Source organism: Enoplosus armatus, chromosome 6 (assembly GCF_043641665.1).
Source record: "Enoplosus armatus isolate fEnoArm2 chromosome 6, fEnoArm2.hap1, whole genome shotgun sequence".
NCBI lineage: Eukaryota > Metazoa > Chordata > Actinopteri > Centrarchiformes > Enoplosidae > Enoplosus > Enoplosus armatus.
The window spans coordinates 11,303,173-11,322,000 of NC_092185.1; the positions used below are offsets into that span (position 1 = coordinate 11,303,173).

An 18,828-nucleotide genomic window follows, 5' to 3' on the forward strand; every position below is an offset into this window, starting at 1 on the left:
CAATATCTGGAAAGCACACGTCCTGGTAGGATTGAAAATAAGCTTGTTCTTCATTATGTCGACCTTGTGTGAAAATATATGGTCATTCTTCAGAGATGCAGTAATAGGACTGGGAGCATTTGTCACATGGCATTCGCAGACAGACACACTCCCCTAACCAACCTACTTTCATATGTCTCGCAGTCTTTATATAACATGATTCCAATCACAGCTCAGGCACAGGGCCACTTCGCCCTCAGAGAACCCTTCCTCCCAGCTCTGACATGTCTTACCATAACAGAGACAGATCCCACAGTGCAAACCACGCGCCTTTTGTTCTTTTGCACTGTGCAGGTGTGCATAGCTCCTCTGGGGGAGGTGTGTGTGCACTATTGAATGCTATTAAATGAACAGTTTGACATTTTGGGAGATACACTTCTTTGCTTTCTTGTCGGGTGCTAGATGAGAAGATCGATACCACTCTTACGTCTGCGCGGCCAATATGTAGCTTAGCATAGCTTAGCATACAAACTGAAAACAGAGGGAAACAGCTAGCCTGGCTCTGACCAAAGGCAACAAAATCCACCTACCAGCACCTCTAAAGCTCACACATTAAAACGTTATATCTTGTTTGTTTAATCTGTTCAAAAACTGAAGTGAAAAACATTTTTGGCGGATTTTGTTATCTTCAGACAGAGCCAGGCTAGCTGTTTCCCCCTGTTTCCAGTCTTTGTGCTAAGCTAAGCTAACTGGCTGTTGGCTGTGGTATTGATCATCTCATCTAACTCTGGGCAAGAGTGAATTTCCCAACATAACTATTCCTATAAGGATAGAATCATATAATTGCACCATTTCAGGGTTTGTTGATTAAGACCTACTGATAAGGCCACCTGTATATAGACTATAAGACTTTATGGTGAGTGTTTCTGGAATTCTGCCTGGTTAGGATAACTTGGAGTAGAGACTAAGGAAGGCTTATAACATGTGTTGTATAAAAAGGTATAAAAAAGTGTGCAAAAACACTTCTGCTGAATACAGATACAAATCAAAAAACATCACAGTCAAGTCCTTAAATGAGAAGTCCAAACGTTACAGAAATGCTCTTCCTTGTGGTCCATGTGAAAGGATGTGAGAGCATTTCCATCAGGAGAACAGCAGGACTTTCTGCAGTGTCCTCCTGAGTGGCACCCTCTCCTCAGGCTTGCTGTCTGGGATCATGTCAGCGCTCCTCTCTGCACTCAGCTGGATGCCCGGCCTCTTCTCTCTGACAGTCTGCAGCCCAGCCTGAGTGATGTTCCTGCAGAAGTCCACCTTTACCTCTTCCAGACTGTCTCCATGAGCTGCCACGCCCTCCAGGCTACAGTCGGTGATGCGGACGCAGTTCTCCAGGTGAAGGCGGCGCAGCTTCCTGCAGCTCTGCAGCGTGTAGATCACATCCTGGTCAGTGATGTGTCCACAGCCAGACAGGGTTAGCGAGAGCAGGTTGGGACACCTGTGGAAAAGACAGCAGTCAGTAACATCAATAACCAATGACACGTGTTGGAGTGCAACCAGTACAAGACCTGTTCTGTGTCATCTTTACTCATCAAGCCTTAGGACATATTGTATAGTTGGGAGGGATTAGTGTGTTTACAGAAGGACTAGTCTTGAGTAAGCAATAGTGTTTGGCGTGTGTGCCTGTTTTCTATATATAATACACTTCAGGTCTTTTGTATAGAATCAGATAACAGAGGAGAGCATACAGATGGGGGGCCTGATCTGAGCCGAGAGATGTGAATGAGATGTAAACAACACCACTGAGGGGCAGCAACATGATCTGTTCGATAGAGCCGCTTAATACCTAGACCAAGCTATCTTTTCTTTACACACTGCCCCACTGGGAATATGCGTTTCCGTCCTCTAAAAAGCTTTTGTGAATAAATGGAGTATGGTGCTGTTGCACCGAACAATTACAGGATGTTTGATGAATTATAGCATGACAAAAAATTGCATTTTCTCATGCTTAATTTTGCAGGAATGACTTCTAAAAATGAGTGTGAATTGTTGCTGTGAGATGCATGTGTTTTCTGCATGTCTCCACCCTGCATGTCTCCACAGTATCAGGAGTGCACTGCAACCTACTGGCAGGCCGGCAGTACAGAGCTGGCAGACAGACACTCCGATGGCAACGGATCGAGGATGTCATTCACGTTCACTGATGCAGATTACATAAAGACTTACATAATCTTACCACTTACCACCACATGTGAGCCAAACATATTCCACTTGCCTGCAAGTATTGAGGGTACTGTCCCAGTAACCTCTGAACATGGGATAAGGCAGTCAATCCACGTGCCCCGTCGAATTGTTGCATGGGGCCAATGTGGGGCTTTATCAGCAGATGTGATTGCACGGTATTGACATTAACCAAAAAAAAAAAGAAAAAGAGGAGGAGGTGGGGCGATGGAATAACAAGAGCTCAAAGCCGGTGGCATTTAGAGCTTCAGTAGTATCTTATGACTACAGTCAGTGTGTCTCAGTATAGAAGGTGCAGTACATGAAGGAAGTGAATGAAAGTAAACATGACAGGAATAAAAACTACATCATCCTTTGTTACACGAGCCACCACTGTCTTCGCACCTCCCCTCTCTCTGTGCATATATTTTGTGTGTGTGTGTGTGTGTTGTTGTTTTTTCTACCAAAGCATATAACCATTGTCCTCGTTAAAAATTATTTTCTTACTCCCTCACACACAAATGCCCAAACACACATATTTAGTAATGTTTAATTTGAGGCACATCAGTTAACTGGCTCACAGCACCTCTTGTGGTGGTAAACTCACTCTGTTGGTGGCTTTCTGTGTTTGTCCTGTCTGTGGACAATTCTTCATTTGCAAAATAGTTTTCCATCAACTACTGCCGATTGAAACACAAAATATTTAAAACTATTAAGGCTTTAACATTAAAATCTGAAACATTCTTTTTCTTTCCAAAATAGTAAAAAAAAAAATAGAAATTACATTTTGATTACAAAACCAAACAGCTATAGTATGTAGCAGGAATTTCTCATATGGCCTGTTTTTCGTTTGTGTTCGCTTGTTTATTGTTTGGCAAGACACTAATGTTTTTGCCCCGCAGCAGGTTTATTCCACTGATGTCGACTGTGTCTCGTTCAGTCTCAGCTCTTTGGAATTTGAGACGACATAAAACAAATCACAATGTGGCATTTACAACACAAGAATAACATGGTGTGCTGTTATTGCTGCACTTATTCACCATACTTGTCATACCTATCTATCTATCTATCTATCTATCTATCTATCTATCTATCTGTACTGTTTGCCACAAAAATGTCTGCAGTCTTTCCATTTGGGTTTGAGACATGATGTAGTTCACATTAAAGCAAAAAGCATGGAGGGCAGTCTGGTCTGAGCTGAGCACAAGCAGAACACCACACCGCTAACCTGTAATCATCTCTCTAATGATCTGTTTGGTTTCCTAACGGTTATTTTGCCTGGTCAAATTATCCTGTGAACTCTAAAAGGAACTAAGACGTACATTTAACATTCAGCTGCGTTGGTCTGTGGAAGGGTTTGTCTCAAACATGCAAAACAGATTTTGGACATCTTAAAACTATCTAAATTTAGTAGTGAATATTTTCAAAAGCAGCTGTCTTAACTTATAACTTAAATAGAAACCCAAGACGTGCTTGCACTCATTTTTGGGAGAGAAAGCATCAATTTGTTCAAATGGTGCGTGTACATTTTTTGGAATGAAACTACTCAGAAATATTTAACCATAAAAGCCTCATGCCAAAGCTCCTTCTGCCACCCACTGTGCAACCCACACTGCATGCCATGTCGAGCATGTTAATTCATGTTGTATAATTCTAATGCTCTGACCTCAAGATAATCAAAATCAAAAAACTCACTGATCATTGATTTAATCTGGCATTAGAGGAGCATTACACTGGAAACTACACTATAAGAGGCCCAAAGACATGCTGTGTTTTATAGTTTTTTCCATGAAGATTAAAAAAAAAGAAAAGAAAAGACAGACATGAGCTTGGCGTCAGAGTTTGCGTGGAGTCTTATCCAGGAAGAGGCAGGCAGAGACAGACGCACATGTTCATTCCTCTGACAGCAACAAAGAGCCAATTGTAGGCTCCACCTGCCTGCGTAAATCTCCAGTCTGCAGCTGACTGGGAGGGTCTGCGGCCAAATCACTCTTTATCACCCCCACAGCTTCCCCGCGTCCCCTCCCACTTTGTCACGTGCACTTGCTTTCCTCTCCCTTCGACAATTTGGGAGGGTTTATCAGTATGCAATGAGTGTAGCCTTAAGGGCGTTGAGACACAGGAACCAGACAAAGTAGGTAGTTCTAGTTTTGACTGGTCTCACAAGCTCTCATGTCTTGCGTCTCAAATTTCACAATACAGGAAATCCTTACCGAGCCAATGAGCCTGCCCCTCTTCCCTCCTCTCGTCCAGGACCAGCTGCGGTGGCCAGGCTCCCTCACATCAACGGTTATTACTGGCTGCCTTGAAGAAATTATCCAGGGACCTCATTACGCCTCTCCAGGCTGATTCCTGCATGCAGCCAGCCAGGATCATAAGGCCAAAAGCCAATAGAGCTTTGTTTCAGCGAACTATCAAATCCAACTGTCACATCATTTAATAATTATAATTTGATATCTGACCACAGTTATGTTAGTTAATAGAATCAGTCTTCTGTCCCACAGATGTGTCATTTTTTTCTGTCTCTAAAGCCAGCTCCGGATACATGTGTTTCTAATGATTTTGTTCCCCGCTGCCTACAGCTAAACATGGCAGTTTCAGTAAGACATGTGCCTCTAAAGGAAAACAATTTTGTTCCCCATGGTAAGTGTGAATGACCCAAAAAACACGGAAATTATGTGATCATCCTCAATCATCATCTGACCAAAACTAATATATCTTTAAGACAAAAAGGTTTGGATGTGCATGTGTAACAAAAAACTGCGAAACCTCAGGCGCCCATAAAACATTTTAGCAACATCTTGTGAAAAGCAGCTACAGGGATGGACCCAATGACAAGAAGCTACTCATGTTTGGTTTTAATTGAGCATGGTTGTACTGTTGTCAACATAGGGGTCAGGACCCCCATGATGGGTCACAAGATAAATCTGAGGGGTCACAAGAGAACTAGACTATAGAGTAAAGCAGAAAAAACATATTTCTATTAACCAAAGTTTCGCTTTTTTTAACTGTTTTCTTGTGAATTACAGTTAAATTTTACTTCTTGAGGACTGAGGTTGTTATTCACAACCCATAAACATGAGTTCGTTTTGTTTAAGGGGTCACAAGCCGAAAGCAACAGCTTTAGATTATATTACAATATGCTGTAAAGTACTAGTATTGTTTTGTACACCCTGTGTTGGTCCATTTCATCATCCATTAGAAAAAATCTTTCTGCAGCTGTCACTCCAAATTACACGACAAAGCAGGGGAGAACCACACACAAACACTCACATGTGGCGGACATGGGCCAGGAAAGTGCTGACCAGGCTTTCATGTTTACTGCAGATGTCCCTCTGAAACGAGCTCTTCAACCAGTCCTCAATGTTGCACACTTGCAGAACCCTGCTGGAGTACCAGCAAACAGTTAAGTAGCGCAAAGAGGCTCCCAGCACAAAGTTGTCCCTCCTCAGCTCACACGGGGAACTGAAGTGGAGCAGATTCCAGAGGCAGGGGTCCAGGAAGACCTCACGAAGCTGATGGCAGGTGAGGGACAAACTCCTCCGGTTGTCCTTGTCCAGGAAGGAGAAAAGGTGGAGGAGACATTCGCGATTGAGCTGGGTGAGATGCATGGCGAGCCGTCCCAAGACAGAAAGAGAGGCCTCGTCCCTGTGGTGGTGATAGGCCTGCTGGCAAGCAGCAACAATGAGCCTGCAGCTCGTATTGTGTGGCCTAGATACATGATGCCTCCTCAGGCACACGCTGGAGGCCTGCACATATAAGGCCGTGGAGTGCAGGCTATTTTGGGAAGACAACTGCCGGTACGGTCAAAGATGGAAGTGTTTGAGCCATACGCTCCCTTTCCATCTGTCATGGCTCTCAACAGGCAGCAAGCACAGAGCCAGATGTTTACACTGCCCTGGCCTAGATCTCACATACAGATACAGAGTGACACAAAAAAGAGAAACACCTCCAGAATGTACTGCAATACAACAGCCCTGCAGTAAATACCTCCCTAATTAAAATGTTCAGTTGTTGTTGAGACTTAATGGGCATATTTCATCACAAGTAGACTCAATGTGCTTTAGAGAAAAAATAAAAATATACAGTAATAGTGTAAAATGCAGAAACTGAATCATTGAAGCATACACTCAACATACATCAAACATACCACACAGCAACACTATCAAATAGAAACCTCTGTCCTATCACATAGCAGTACACACACACACACACACACACACACAAACACAATAATTAACCATAAGCCTGGGAGAATAGGAAAGTTTTGAGTTTGCTTTTGAATGTGGACACAGTCAGCAGGCAGCTTGTTGCAGAGAGCAGGACCACAGTAACTGAAGGCACCCTCACGGGACCTTGATCTAAAACTGGGTACAGCTTGAAGACCTCCTCCTGATGACCTAAGAGGCCTGATCGGGTTATATTCGGTGAGAAGGTCAGAAATGTACTGAGGAGCCAAACCATTAAGTGCTTTATAGACTATTAGCCGGATTTTGGAGGTGATTATGTGTTGTACTGGGATCCAATGAAGTGATTTCAGAACTGGAGCAATATGTTCAAATTTCCGTGTACGTGTAAGAACTCTGGTTGCTGCATTTGAGCTGGAGCCATCCGACTTATTATGTGGATAATCCTGCAAATAGAGCATTACAGCAGTCTAACCTGCTGGAGATGAATGCATGAACCAGTTTCTGAGAGTCGGTTTGAGATATTTGAGAAGTTTTGATATATTTTCAAAATTTAGATTAGTCTCCAAAATTATGCCAAGGTTCCTGACTTGGTAGACTGTAGAGACATGTGAATACATTTTCTGTCTCAATCTATGAATACCTCAGTCTTGTCTGTGTTCAGCTGTAGTCGTTCACTCAAAAATGTGTTTTGTATTATTGTTTCCTCACTTGGATGTTCGACCTTCACTGTGCAGTGATTTATGTGCAGTTTCACACTAGAAGGCTGTTTTCACATTCATTACTTTTCTAAGCAGAAGGGGTGGATGTAATTTTAAGAATCTCTAACCACAACAGGTAATTCAACTTTTTTTTGTGGGAAAACCACAAAAAAAGACAAATTATGAATTGAAGCAGGGTATTTTTAAATGTTTTAAAACGTGTCTAGAGGGGATCTCTTACATTCTAAGATGTTTCTTTAAAGATAGAGGTGGTTCAACAAATGGAGGGTAGTAACATTTTGTCCACTTCATATAAGGAGGAAGAAAAATATTAGGATCAATTTAAAATATTAAAGCAATTCACTACAACACCATCACAAACACAAATTACAGTAAGTTGAATTAGCTTAAATTTTTGACATAATTTTCAAAGGTAGTATTACTTGTAGAAGAAAGCTGTACTGGATTAAATGAAGGCCTTACAACACAACCGTAGAACTCGCCTGAATCATATTCAAGATAATTACAGAGCCTAATCATTTCATAACCTAAACCTGGCTAACCCCTCATGTGAGTGAAAGTCACAAGCTGTTACGTAGGACTTTGCCTAAAAGAACACAGTGAACTATGACTCAGTGTGTGTTAGAAATTGCTCAACTGGAGCGCAGAGGACATACTGAGATGGCAAAATACCATTATATCTATGCCATCACTTCACTGGCAGTTATGTCCTGTTCTACTTGTTATCACAAATCTCTGGGGGGAAAAAAACGCAGGACATTGGGAAATGCCACTGTTGGGAGGCCGATGAGGCTGCACTGTCATGATGTCCTTTACCAAACAAACACAAATGCAATGTGAGCTTATTATTAGCAGCTGTGGTCTATAGCTTCCAACAAAAAAGAGAAAAGGGAGGGGGGAGGGGAAATAAAAAAAAAAGACACTCGTGTCATTAATGGGGACAGAGTAGTGATCCTACAGCCACCTGTGAGCAGGCGAGGAATAGCAGCTGTTACTCATCATACAGGAGTGCTTGTTCCTGCCTGAGCGAGAAGGCTGACTGGCTGGCACGTGTCCTGAGGGGAGCTCTTATGTGTGAGTGTGTGTGTGTGTATGTGTGTGTGGGGGCGGTGATGTTCACTAGAGGGAAGAGAAAAACAACACACACAAAAAAGGCTTGCTAAAAATTAGCTCTCTCTCCTCTGAGGTTGTACTTATCAAAGGCTGTTTTCTGTTACAATCCACAATAAGTGTGGTGGGACAATTACATTGGACATATAAACACAATGTACCTTCTGGTGTGCACGTGTCCAGCTTACAAAATAAAAAAAAAAATTAAAAAAGATATGAGAAAGACCAGCGCATAACTTTGAATCCTACGGCAGAATTCAAAGGTGAATCACAAATAAACTCTTGGATTGTAAATCTGTCTTTATGAGCCAGTGTGGTGACATGATGCTAGGCCTTTTTCATTCAGACTTTGGTAATTGAATAATAACAGGCCTAGCATTATAGTTAAATTAATATTGGCTTGTGCAATTTAAAAGAAGACATTAGCACCAAGTGGACAAAAAGATGAAGTGCTTAAAAGGGTAACAGTAGAATTAAGTAACCATGTCTTCCTGTCTAAGTTAAACTGCTACATGTTGTCCAGCTGTGGTAATGGATTTGCTGGGTCGCTACAAAGAGGAATGGGTTCAGAAAAGGGTGAAAGACCTAAAATAAACCCCATCAAACATTTGAAAAAAGATTCTCCATTGTATTTTGTCATGTTCACTTTGCCCGATACATGTTTTAAAAGAGCATTTCATCAGGTTTTTATGTCCATTTCAGATCAACATAAAACATTAAATTATACTCACATACGAACAAAACGATTTTAGAATGATAATTTCTTTCACATTGGTTCCGGTCAAGAAGTTAAAACAACTTTCTAAAGCCTGAATGAGCAGCTAATTGTCAGTCAATAAATGCGGTGCGTTCTATATCCTAAAATCTCCTCTAATAACTGGAAAACAGAACTACGAGGTTCTCAAGAGGTGGAAATTACAAAAATTAGAAACTTTAAAAACAATAAAAACTCCAAATATTGTTACAATGACAGTGTCTTGACACAATCAATCTCACCAGTCTAGACTAAACATTGGACCAACTGAGGTTTCCCAAGGCTACAGCTTTACTTCATTTTAAACAATCACCTTTGGAATCTATCACATACAGGGAAGTCTACCTCCATTGAGGAATACAACATCAAGGAAATAAATGCAAAAAGGCATACTAAACAAAACTCAAGCGGCAAATTATACATGATGCCGTCATGCAGGTCATAAAAAAACAAAACAGTTGCACATACGTTAAACGTGAAAATAAACTATTTAAATCAAGCACTGTGAGAAATGTGATCGAGGTGGAGTGAGGAGCTGCTCTGACAGAATCATTGTGCAACAGCTTGTGTAGCTTGGCTGCCTTCCTCTGTTGCAGCCTTGTCTGAGGTATCCCTATCTGTGGCAGCCTCCATTGAAGCTGCATCAGCGTTATGCAGTTCAGCCATGTCTTCACCCACATTTTCCAATGCAGCATTATCTGCGGCTGCCACTTCCATCAAAACCATGTCTGTGGCAACCGTGTCTGCTGCAACCTGGTCCTGAGCAACTACTTCTGAAGAAACACTGTCCATGGCTGCTGTGCCCACAGCTGGCTTGTTTGTGGCTGTGCTGTTCGTGGCAGTCTTGTCCGAGGCCACCTGTCCAGTCCTCTCCACGTAGAAGAGGATGTAGGCCTTGGCCTTCCTCACTGCGTCCTCATTGGTCAGAGTCACTGTGCTGTCGTTGAAGTGGTACCAGCGGCCCTCGTGGCTGCCATATGCCGTATAATGCCCTGATCCAACCCTGTGAACACAGACACATATATCACGTTCTGCTGTCTGGCTTCTTACAAGACTTCATTTACTGCTGCTGAAGTGAGAGACACACATGCAGCTTGACAACACAGCAGCAGTGCAACATCGCCACTTAGAGGCCAAAGGTAAAACAGCAGCAGTTCTTCTTGCATTTCTAAACACATTTTCAAGGACTCTCGAGCTTAATGCCTTTCAGCATTTAGTAGCTACATGAATTTTTAAACCGCAGCTGCCCACAAGGCTTTTGAACCAAATTGGATCTAAATTGTTTATACAGCAACTGGGTGACTGACAGCAGACTGCTGTAGGTAGAGCTGGTCAGCAGATGATAATGTATAGATTTATGATTGAGTGTTGATTTTTCCTTCTTTTTTTTTTTAAGTAGGGATCCAGGTGTTAATTGTGCTACCATGGTGACAAAAGCACATCTTGCATACATATGAACACATGATCATCTGTCAGAAAAAAAAAACACCCATTTACCCCAAACAAGATATATGCAAGATGCTGCAGCACTTTAGATGCTGTGTGTGCTTGTTAAAACAGAAAATTATAATTAAACAGATAAAACATGAACACATCAATCAAGTACATTTCGCTTTCACCATTTGTGTGTTTAAACTGGGACACCTCATCTACTCACCCAGATCCGTGATGCACTACAACAGCAACAAGGTCATACAGGCAGCTTTCTGGTAATGAATTCTCTGGCTGCAAATAAAAAAATAAATTTAAAAAAATCAAGATAAGAATTTCCTTTTTGGGATCTCAATTCCAGCCACAACAAGATTTACAACTCAAAAGGAGACAGACCACTTAGCATCTGGACATATATGCAAGCCAGAGGTCTCTTTCAGACAAGCAGACACATAAAAGGTTAAAAAAAAAAAGTTTGACATGAAGATCATAAATTCTAAAAAACCTTGGTGGTTACAGAGTCAGCATGATAGGAGACTCACAGGTATTTTATACAAGGACCATCGAAGTCTAACCATCATTTTCATTACTGATTAATCTGTCCATTATTTTCCTCAAAAAAATGTTTCACAATATCTTTTATTGTTCGACCAACAGTCCAAAACCCAAAGATAATCAGTTTATTACCATAGAAAACCAAGAAAGCAAAGCAAATCCACACATTTGAAGGCTGAATTTTTGGCATGTTTGATAAATAAACGGCTTAAACACTGAATCAAGTACCAAATTTGATGTCGATCAACTAATTGATTAATTGTTTCAGCTCTATTAGTGTGTGTGCACTATGCAATTTTAAGATGATTCCCATCATTTTCCAGATAGTGTGTCTCTGGTCGGCCAGCAGAGGCCAGCAGTGATCTCTCTGGTTGTCAACTAGCAAACATGGTTTTTCTCTGTGGATTTAAATCCATCAACAGCTGTCTAACTGGAATATTCACTTTGACTAAATCCCCAGTTTGGAAATGGAGGTATTGAAATGTTTAAATATAAAAAGCTTCTATATCTACATTTCAAGTGGTCTGTTCTTCATGTTGTCTGCGGCTGCTCTGTTACAGCAGCTGTTAAAGTACGTCATATTTCACGTGCTTTACCAAGTCAGTTGACGAGAATTTTGCTTAAGATCTTTTTATGGTGTGACAAGTGCCTTTTTTTTTTTACCAAGCCATACCCCTTCATTAAATTTGGCACAAGTATACGTTTTTGTGGTATTATGATGTTTGGTACAAGTATGACTGAGGTAATACCAATAAAATGTCCACTTCGACCACTTGTTTTTCTCTTGGAATATTCCATAACAGCGGTCACAGAGAAAAGCAGGGGTGGCTTATTAATACAAGCTTGCGTTACAAGCTGTGATATGGGTACAGCCAGTATAGTCCACAAACTGAAGATTGAATTTTCAGAGAGGCTTGAAATGAACTAAGCACAGCTGACCTCTGACTCATTATGTTTCTTACTGTGCTTTGAACTCACCTCAAGTAAGTAGCCCCTCATGTCCAGGCCTTTCAGTGGAAATTCCACATAGGTATCCACCTTGTTTCTCAAAAAGGCTGTCCAGTGGAACCTTTTTAGATGCAGACACAAAACCTAAAAGAAGAAATAAAACCTCCAATTATACCTAAACTACTTTACTTTCATAGAATAAACAGTCAAATTAGTAAATTGTAATAAAATAATTGATAATTTCTGTCTCCTACCTTTGGCAGCTTCTGGATCCAGAACTTCTTAGTGGATTTCTGCCGCTTTTTACACACGTGGCAATAGTACAGCTCTGTTTCATCAAGTTCTTCCAGGTCAGTGAAGCTACGTAAGCAGTCTAAAATAAATCCAAACCAATATAAAATGCTGTCATTAATCTCAGCAGTACACAATTAGAAAATGTCTAACGAGTCATTACCTAGAACAGTGGGAAACTTACCACGTAAAGTGCATGTTGGCCCTGGCTCCTGGTCCTTACTTCTCTTTTGTCTGAACTGGCTGGGAATGTCCAAAGACAGATCTGAATGAAAAAAAAAGAAAACAAATTATCTTATGGCATACATCAGGCTGCTTTAATTATATACCCCCAAGTAATGGTTTGTAATAGAGTGTAACGCTAATGACAGGAAGAAAGTCTGCAGGGAAATTACTTTGCTAGATCATAAAATAACTGAAAAAGAAAAAAAATACTGAGCTTTCTGTATGTGGTCATTCACCAACGAAAGTTATTGCTGTCTCACCAAGAAATGGATCAAACTTCTGAGATTCTGTTCCACATATCAGGCAGTTGACTTCATTCTGGAGTATGCCACCAAAAATGGATGTGACAACACTGGCAGTCCCGTTTCTGTTCAGAATCAGAATCAGAAATCAGAAATACTTTATTGATCCCCGGGGGGAAATTGTACAGTACCGGTGCTCCCATTCAAGAGTGGAAATGTAGCATAATTTAGAACTAAAAGTATGTACAAAATATAAAAATAAGAAATATTAGTTAAGAATCAAAAGGCAAACAAAGCAGTTTTAGTCAATTCATATTAAAATCTTCTGGTATTCAATCAAAACATAAGCCAGGACCAGTGAATGTTTGTTTTACTGACTAGTAAGCATTTTATAAAAATCTACCAAAGTAAAAAGTAACTAATCACTGGATGTGATCACTTCTAAAAAGCCAAGAGTACAAACTTAAAACTAGACTGCTTTCAGTGTCTTTGTCAATATAAAATCAACTGGAAAACAGCAGAAACACAAAAACACACACACTAACTGGCACAAAATAAGATGGGCTTACATGCAGCATTTTCCCTCTGCGGTGGAGAGCCTGACCCCATCCTGAGGTGAAACTGGGTGAGACGCCCCGTTGCGACTGTACTGAAGCTCCCTGTGGAGGTGGTCCAGCAGGTAACGCATGAACTCATGGGCATCCTGCTGCTGATAGCCCCTGGACACACAAACACAGCTTTGAATGACATTACTGACATCACTGTAATAACTCACAACAGACAGTTCCAGTCTGTGATGCCTGTTGCATCTTTGACGATATCTTGACTACAATATGCTACACTTAAGCACATTGACAGAAAACAGAGCTGAAAAGGAAACTGTTCACTGGCTCAGCACCAGGAGCTTAATTCTGGAAGATTCCGTGTATATACCTGAAACTTGGCATGATTTTCCATATAGCATAAAATAAGGAGTCTGGGCTGAAGGCGGTCTGGCTTCCTTGCCACAGGGAACAAAGGGTTTTCCTGAACTCCTCCACCAAAGACCTGTTCAACATAAAGCAACCCTGTTACCATGCTGCACATACATCTAAAGCCTGTCTAACCTCCTCTGGGTCAAGAAACTTACAAAAGACTTTACAAAAGACACCAAGACTAATCAATACTTTCAATACAATTCTAGTCTTGCTCTGCAGCAGAATTAAGGTAATTACTGCGGTTAGGGACCTCATAAGAAAAGCTTTCTTCAATGATCATTCACAAGTAACAATTGTCAATTTTACACTTGCTGAAACTAATTCTTAGATCAATGCACTCAGCCCATAAATCCTCCCTCCTCCAGAAGAGGACCTTACACACTGTTGTCCCCTTGGCTGCGGGTGTGGTACATCCTTCTTCCTGCCGTCTTACCACTGCGTAAAGCCACTGCAGGCAACTCCTTGAAATAACAGCTGAACTGCTCGATGTTGCTGTGAAAGAAACACGTGTTGTGATAAGCAAAAAGTGTCACAGGCAGAAACACCCATAACCATTGTAAGTGGTCTAAGCACTTTGTGTTAGAAAGGAACAGACTACATTAAAGAAAATACTATAAAGATGACATTAGCCTAAGTTGCCGCAAGTTTCTAGAATGATCATAAAGATGTTTTTGCATTTAAATTGCAGAGAGATCACGTCAAAGTTACATTACTGATGATACTGATTGACACATTCATGCCAGTTTTTCCAGGCAGACATTAGTTACTGTTCACTTACTGGTACTTTGTTAGTGGTAATGCGGTTGGAGGACAAACAACAACCATTTAAATGCCAGAAGCTAGCCAAGTTTTGTCATTGTTGTTATGAATACTGTCCTCTGGATTTGATTTTCTGACACACAGCTGTTGGCTGTTTCAGCTGCCTCCTCAAATCTTGGACATTATAGCCTCTCACCAACAAATAGACATCGCATCACAAAGCACTGTGTATCTGACGAGCTTGTGCACCTGTCCTACTCTCTAGATGTCTGTTTGGCTACACATTCTGGATCTCTCCATCAATTGTAGCCTAAATTAAAGTATACTAATGTGTTTCATTACTGAGTCTCTGCACAGATTGGTGATTTGACATGGCAATTGTTGACACATGAAATACTAGCGTGCCTAAACTTTTAAGCTGCACTTTTATGTGGACAATGACGCAGTGACACTACAGTTCAGTACTAATGATTTGCAATATTTATTGACTTTAAGGGGGAAGCCTAGGTTGCCATGTAAAGATCATATAAATGAAACAACTATATATCATCATATATATCAGAATTCACAGCGATGAATTGGCTTCATAAAGAACATTTCAAGTTTCTGCAAATTGATTTTAACATCACACTGAAATGAATGGAAAGCAGTTTACATTTATTTAAAATGGCTTTCTTTGGTAAATGGTCAGCACTAATATGATGTAAAGTAACTGTGAAAACACACCAGTATAATCCCTTAGGAACCAGACAAAATATGTGTTAGCTGGGAAATCTGGCCTTTGACTGTGTCTTGTTTCCAAGCAGCTTGTGTAACTCCCCTGACTGTGCCCCAGACTGTATTAATAAAGGATGACTGGTCGTGGGGCCCTGGGTCTGCAGGGGCAGAGTTACTGAACCATGCTGCAAACCCAGTTTACCACCCACATACCTCGTCTTCAGTGCAGAGCCTTACCTGAGGGACTGCAGAATGGCATTCATGAAGCATGTGTTGCCCAAGTTCCGCAGGCCTGTAGCACCTAAAGCCGCCCCATCCTGACAGAGACAAGTGTATATACATAGAAGTGTATATATATTATATATTTGTAAAAATACCTTAGGAAAAAGCAAGCTAACATTTAAAGATATTGTGATAGTAACTTTGTGTAGAGCTCTATAAAGGCTGGTGTGACTCATTTAATTGGAGCCCTGCCCCACTGTGTGAATACGGACTTGAAGAAGGAAAATTTGAGCAATGTTTGAGTGGAAGTACAATCTTTTGTGCTAGGACACAATTGTGTAGTGGCTGCAACTTTGCTTCTTCTTCCAAAAGAGAACAATCCGAATATTTTCAGGCACTTACATTGTCTTTTAACAGTTTGTTGTCTGGAGCTGGGCTTTCCAGAAGTTTTCTTTTCCTCTGTCTGTCTCCCATCAGTGCTGAGCTGTAAGAGGGGAAAACATTTTATCTGGACACTGATAGTGTGTTTATTGAGCATATTGTGAACCCTCTTTTAAATGTATCTTCCTGATTAGGCAGATTTTTTTGGGCAGATGTATCTTAACTTGACTTTTGGGAAGTGTAATGATGATTGAGTAAAACAATGAGACAAAAACAACATTTAAAAGACATTATTCTTGAGATTTGTACTTACTTTTCTAAACCCTGAAGGTGTTCCCTCACCTTCTGCACCTGCCCGAGTTTGGTGTCATTGACAACAAAGTCATCACATCTGTAACTATAAAATTCACATTAGTCAAGACACAAGGTATCAAATATATCGCTTTATCTTTCACTGTGGTAGCATGCAACATTTAACCACAAATGTAATTGTGGCAGGAGTGACTTTCATCATGTACTAACTGAATATAGTTTAGAAATTTTGGATCACTGCATTTTGCTTATAATTGATTAGCTTCAATAAATGATGATATAAAGAAACATTTTGGTTGCTATTACCACACCATAACAATCATTTGACTGTTCAAAGCTTTTAAGAGTAAGTACTTTTACAGGACCTCACAGTGAGTCACAGATTGCAGACATAAAGGACACTCACCAAAATACACTGTAGTTGCTGCAATCCATGCAGACAGAATGATGGCATTTCTCTTTCTCCTGTTTCTCACCCTTCTTTTGACTAATGCCAACAACTTGGCTCTCTTCAAAGTGTTTCTTTGCATGTCCGTTGACATATCTATATAGAAAGAGAATACTTTATAAACACACAACAATTATGTTCACAAATATTATCAAAGAATCTGCCCTCAAAATAGATATTGCAGTTTTGATCCAGAGAGCAGCTACTGGGTAAAAACATATGTCTGCTGCACAATAAAAATGATATTTAACCCATTTATGACTACATTCCCATGTCCAAAACAAAGATGGTGACTGGAAATTAGATATCTGCTTGCTGGATTTAAAGGACATGAATTACATTTAAATTATATTTGTATTAGTCTATTTTAAATGTCACTTCACATTGTTTAAAACATACACAGTGTGATTATTGTTGTCGTTTTTATGGGGCAGTCGACAAAATAGCTCTGTGACTTGAATGAAAGCATAATACACAAGAAGCAGAAATTGGGGCTAGCCAGACCCGTCCTAATACAATCACAGCTCTGGAAGAATGCTATACCCAAATACTTAACATGTATTTTGTTAACCTCAGGTTTTGAGGGCCATATTTATACACAGCCATTTCAGTGACCTCTGACTTCTGTAGATTCATTTCCGTATTACAGCCCTTAGCTACATGGTTGTATAATTGACTTGTCTGTCCCAAAGTCAAAATAGTCCCCAAAAGTAAAAGGATTGAGACACACTAGAGTACTACTTAAGCTATTAGTGTGGTATGTTTGCAAGTCTGAACAGAACAACAGACATCAACGTACCTTCCACAATGGACCATCAGACAGGTAAGGCAAATCCATGGACTTTTATTAGACCTGCAAACTGGAGATAAAAGACGAACCTGTCTTAATTGAGAAGTGTACAGTTTAATGAGGCAGTGTATTTCTGTGATTTGCTTTTGAATGGGTCATTCCTTCATGTGTCACAGGGACATGCAGTATATCTTGTGATCTGCCCTTGTTATAACTGTTGACTGGTAGCTACATCATCTATCTAGCTTACATAAATGTGGCAGTATCAGTGCCAGCAGAGGCTGTGATTCAAAATACCGTGCAGTAATGTGTGTTTCCATTAACATCCATTTTTGTAACGTTACAGCTAAATGAAAGGATGATAAACACCTCTCTTACCGTTGCAACACCAGGAGAACGGAGTCCCGTTAGGGAACCTGGAGGAATCGACAGGACAGCTCACGTTTGAGTTCAGATGAGGGCACTCCATCAGTTTACAATTGTGAGTAAGTCAGCTAACTATAGCCAACACTACAACATCAACGGTACCAGGAACAAGGCAGCTAACAATAGTTAGCCAATTAACCTCAACAAGCTAGCTAACGTTAGCGGACCAACTACTTCTGTTCACGAACGCACGTTTTCCTGTCTTTGCTAACGCTAACACGTTTGGTAGCTACGGTATTTCTTGCATAATTTCAGGGTACAGCAGTTTACAGAAAATAAAGGCAGTGCTGTTTCCACCCTGACATACTGTAAGTTAAAATAGTAACTTAACGTTATCTTTGGTGTATGAGGTACTAACTAGATAACTGCTGGCGTTTGCCACAAACAAATGGAAATAACTTAAGGAAGTGACGTAGTGTCTGCCGGCTCGGCTGTTTGCCAACTACAAAACAAAGATGAAGAAGCTTCTGGGAGTAACATCGGACTACTTCCTTCTTCGCTTACCTTCCCCGGGCCGCTTAGAGGTACTGTTGGTACCTCAAATTTGGCTCGGCAGTCTTCTCTTTTGTGTTTATACCTATTGCTATTTGGAAGCGCTGATATTTAACCTAATTAAGCCAAGTTGTGAGACTTAAGTTGTTTTATAAGTGTCACCGTGGTACGCAGGCGTAGTATCAAGCTACTGCCTCGCTTCCGGATTGCATGTAGGCCTACAGGCGGTAACAAATGAAATTGTCTAAATGAGTTTAACGAGTTTTAACTGTGAAATTGTTTTGCCGTAAATATAGGCTACATTATAATAAAATCAACGATAAGTGCTTAAGCAAGCTTTCTGGAACTCTGAAACCACCATCAGTTTAGATGGTAAAGCACAATCATTTCATTCACCTCCGAAAGATCACAATTCCCTTTTAATGTTTAACAGAGATAAATTCATCAACTAGCTCATAGGTCTACCACCACCAAAATGACTATATCCATTGTACGGATTTAAACGAGCATGTTGATAAATTAGTCAATCCATTTAGATTACAATAAACCTTTATCAGCCATATGTGTAGAAAATACAATGAATGAAAATACAACAATGAATAATGAAATGAATATGGTTTGTTACTATCAAGATTCACAAATGGGG

At 40.5% G+C, this 18,828-nt stretch overlaps 2 protein-coding genes across 4 annotated transcripts; both read right to left on the reverse strand.

Annotated features, from left to right (window-relative positions):
• Positions 1-1,122: 1,122 nt before the first annotated feature.
• On the reverse strand, positions 1,123-5,914 carry fbxl22 (F-box and leucine-rich repeat protein 22). Its single transcript, XM_070907390.1, is given in 3 exon segments — positions 1,123-1,471; positions 5,467-5,828; positions 5,831-5,914. Coding segments are annotated over 3 exon segments (795 nt in total).
• Positions 5,915-9,488: 3,574 nt separating this feature from the next.
• On the reverse strand, positions 9,489-17,733 carry usp3 (ubiquitin specific peptidase 3). Of its 3 annotated transcripts, XM_070907387.1 has the most exons (16): positions 17,643-17,733; positions 17,274-17,334; positions 16,433-16,570; positions 16,028-16,111; positions 15,732-15,817; positions 15,664-15,678; positions 15,349-15,412; positions 14,014-14,127; positions 13,592-13,705; positions 13,228-13,377; positions 12,677-12,783; positions 12,376-12,456; positions 12,155-12,273; positions 11,931-12,044; positions 10,624-10,691; positions 9,489-9,969 (listed from the first exon to the last, which is right to left on the reverse strand). In XM_070907387.1, exons 1-16 carry the CDS (start codon positions 17,731-17,733, stop codon positions 9,516-9,518), a joined length of 1,860 nt encoding a protein of 619 aa, XP_070763488.1. In that variant the 3' UTR covers positions 9,489-9,515. The 3 variants fall into 3 exon arrangements, with proteins under 3 accessions (XP_070763488.1, XP_070763489.1, XP_070763487.1); XM_070907388.1 differs by lacking the exon at positions 16,433-16,570; XM_070907386.1 differs by lacking the exon at positions 15,664-15,678 and having other exon boundaries at positions 15,349-15,428; positions 15,736-15,817.
• Between the last annotated feature and the right edge of the window lie 1,095 nt (positions 17,734-18,828).

Bases quoted from the DNA above. Each gene is read 5' to 3' on its own strand.
- usp3 (XM_070907387.1), bottom strand. From the start codon at position 17,733: ATGGAGTGCCCTCATCTGAACTCAAACGTGAGCTGTCCTGTCGATTCC. The intron at 13,706-14,013 runs GTAAGGTCCTCT...TATGTTGAACAG, and splicing joins AGCCAAGGGGACAACAGTGT to GTCTTTGGTGGAGGAGTTCA. The intron at 12,784-13,227 runs GTAAGCCCATCT...GATTCTGAACAG, and splicing joins GCAGAGGGAAAATGCTGCAT to AAACGGGACTGCCAGTGTTG.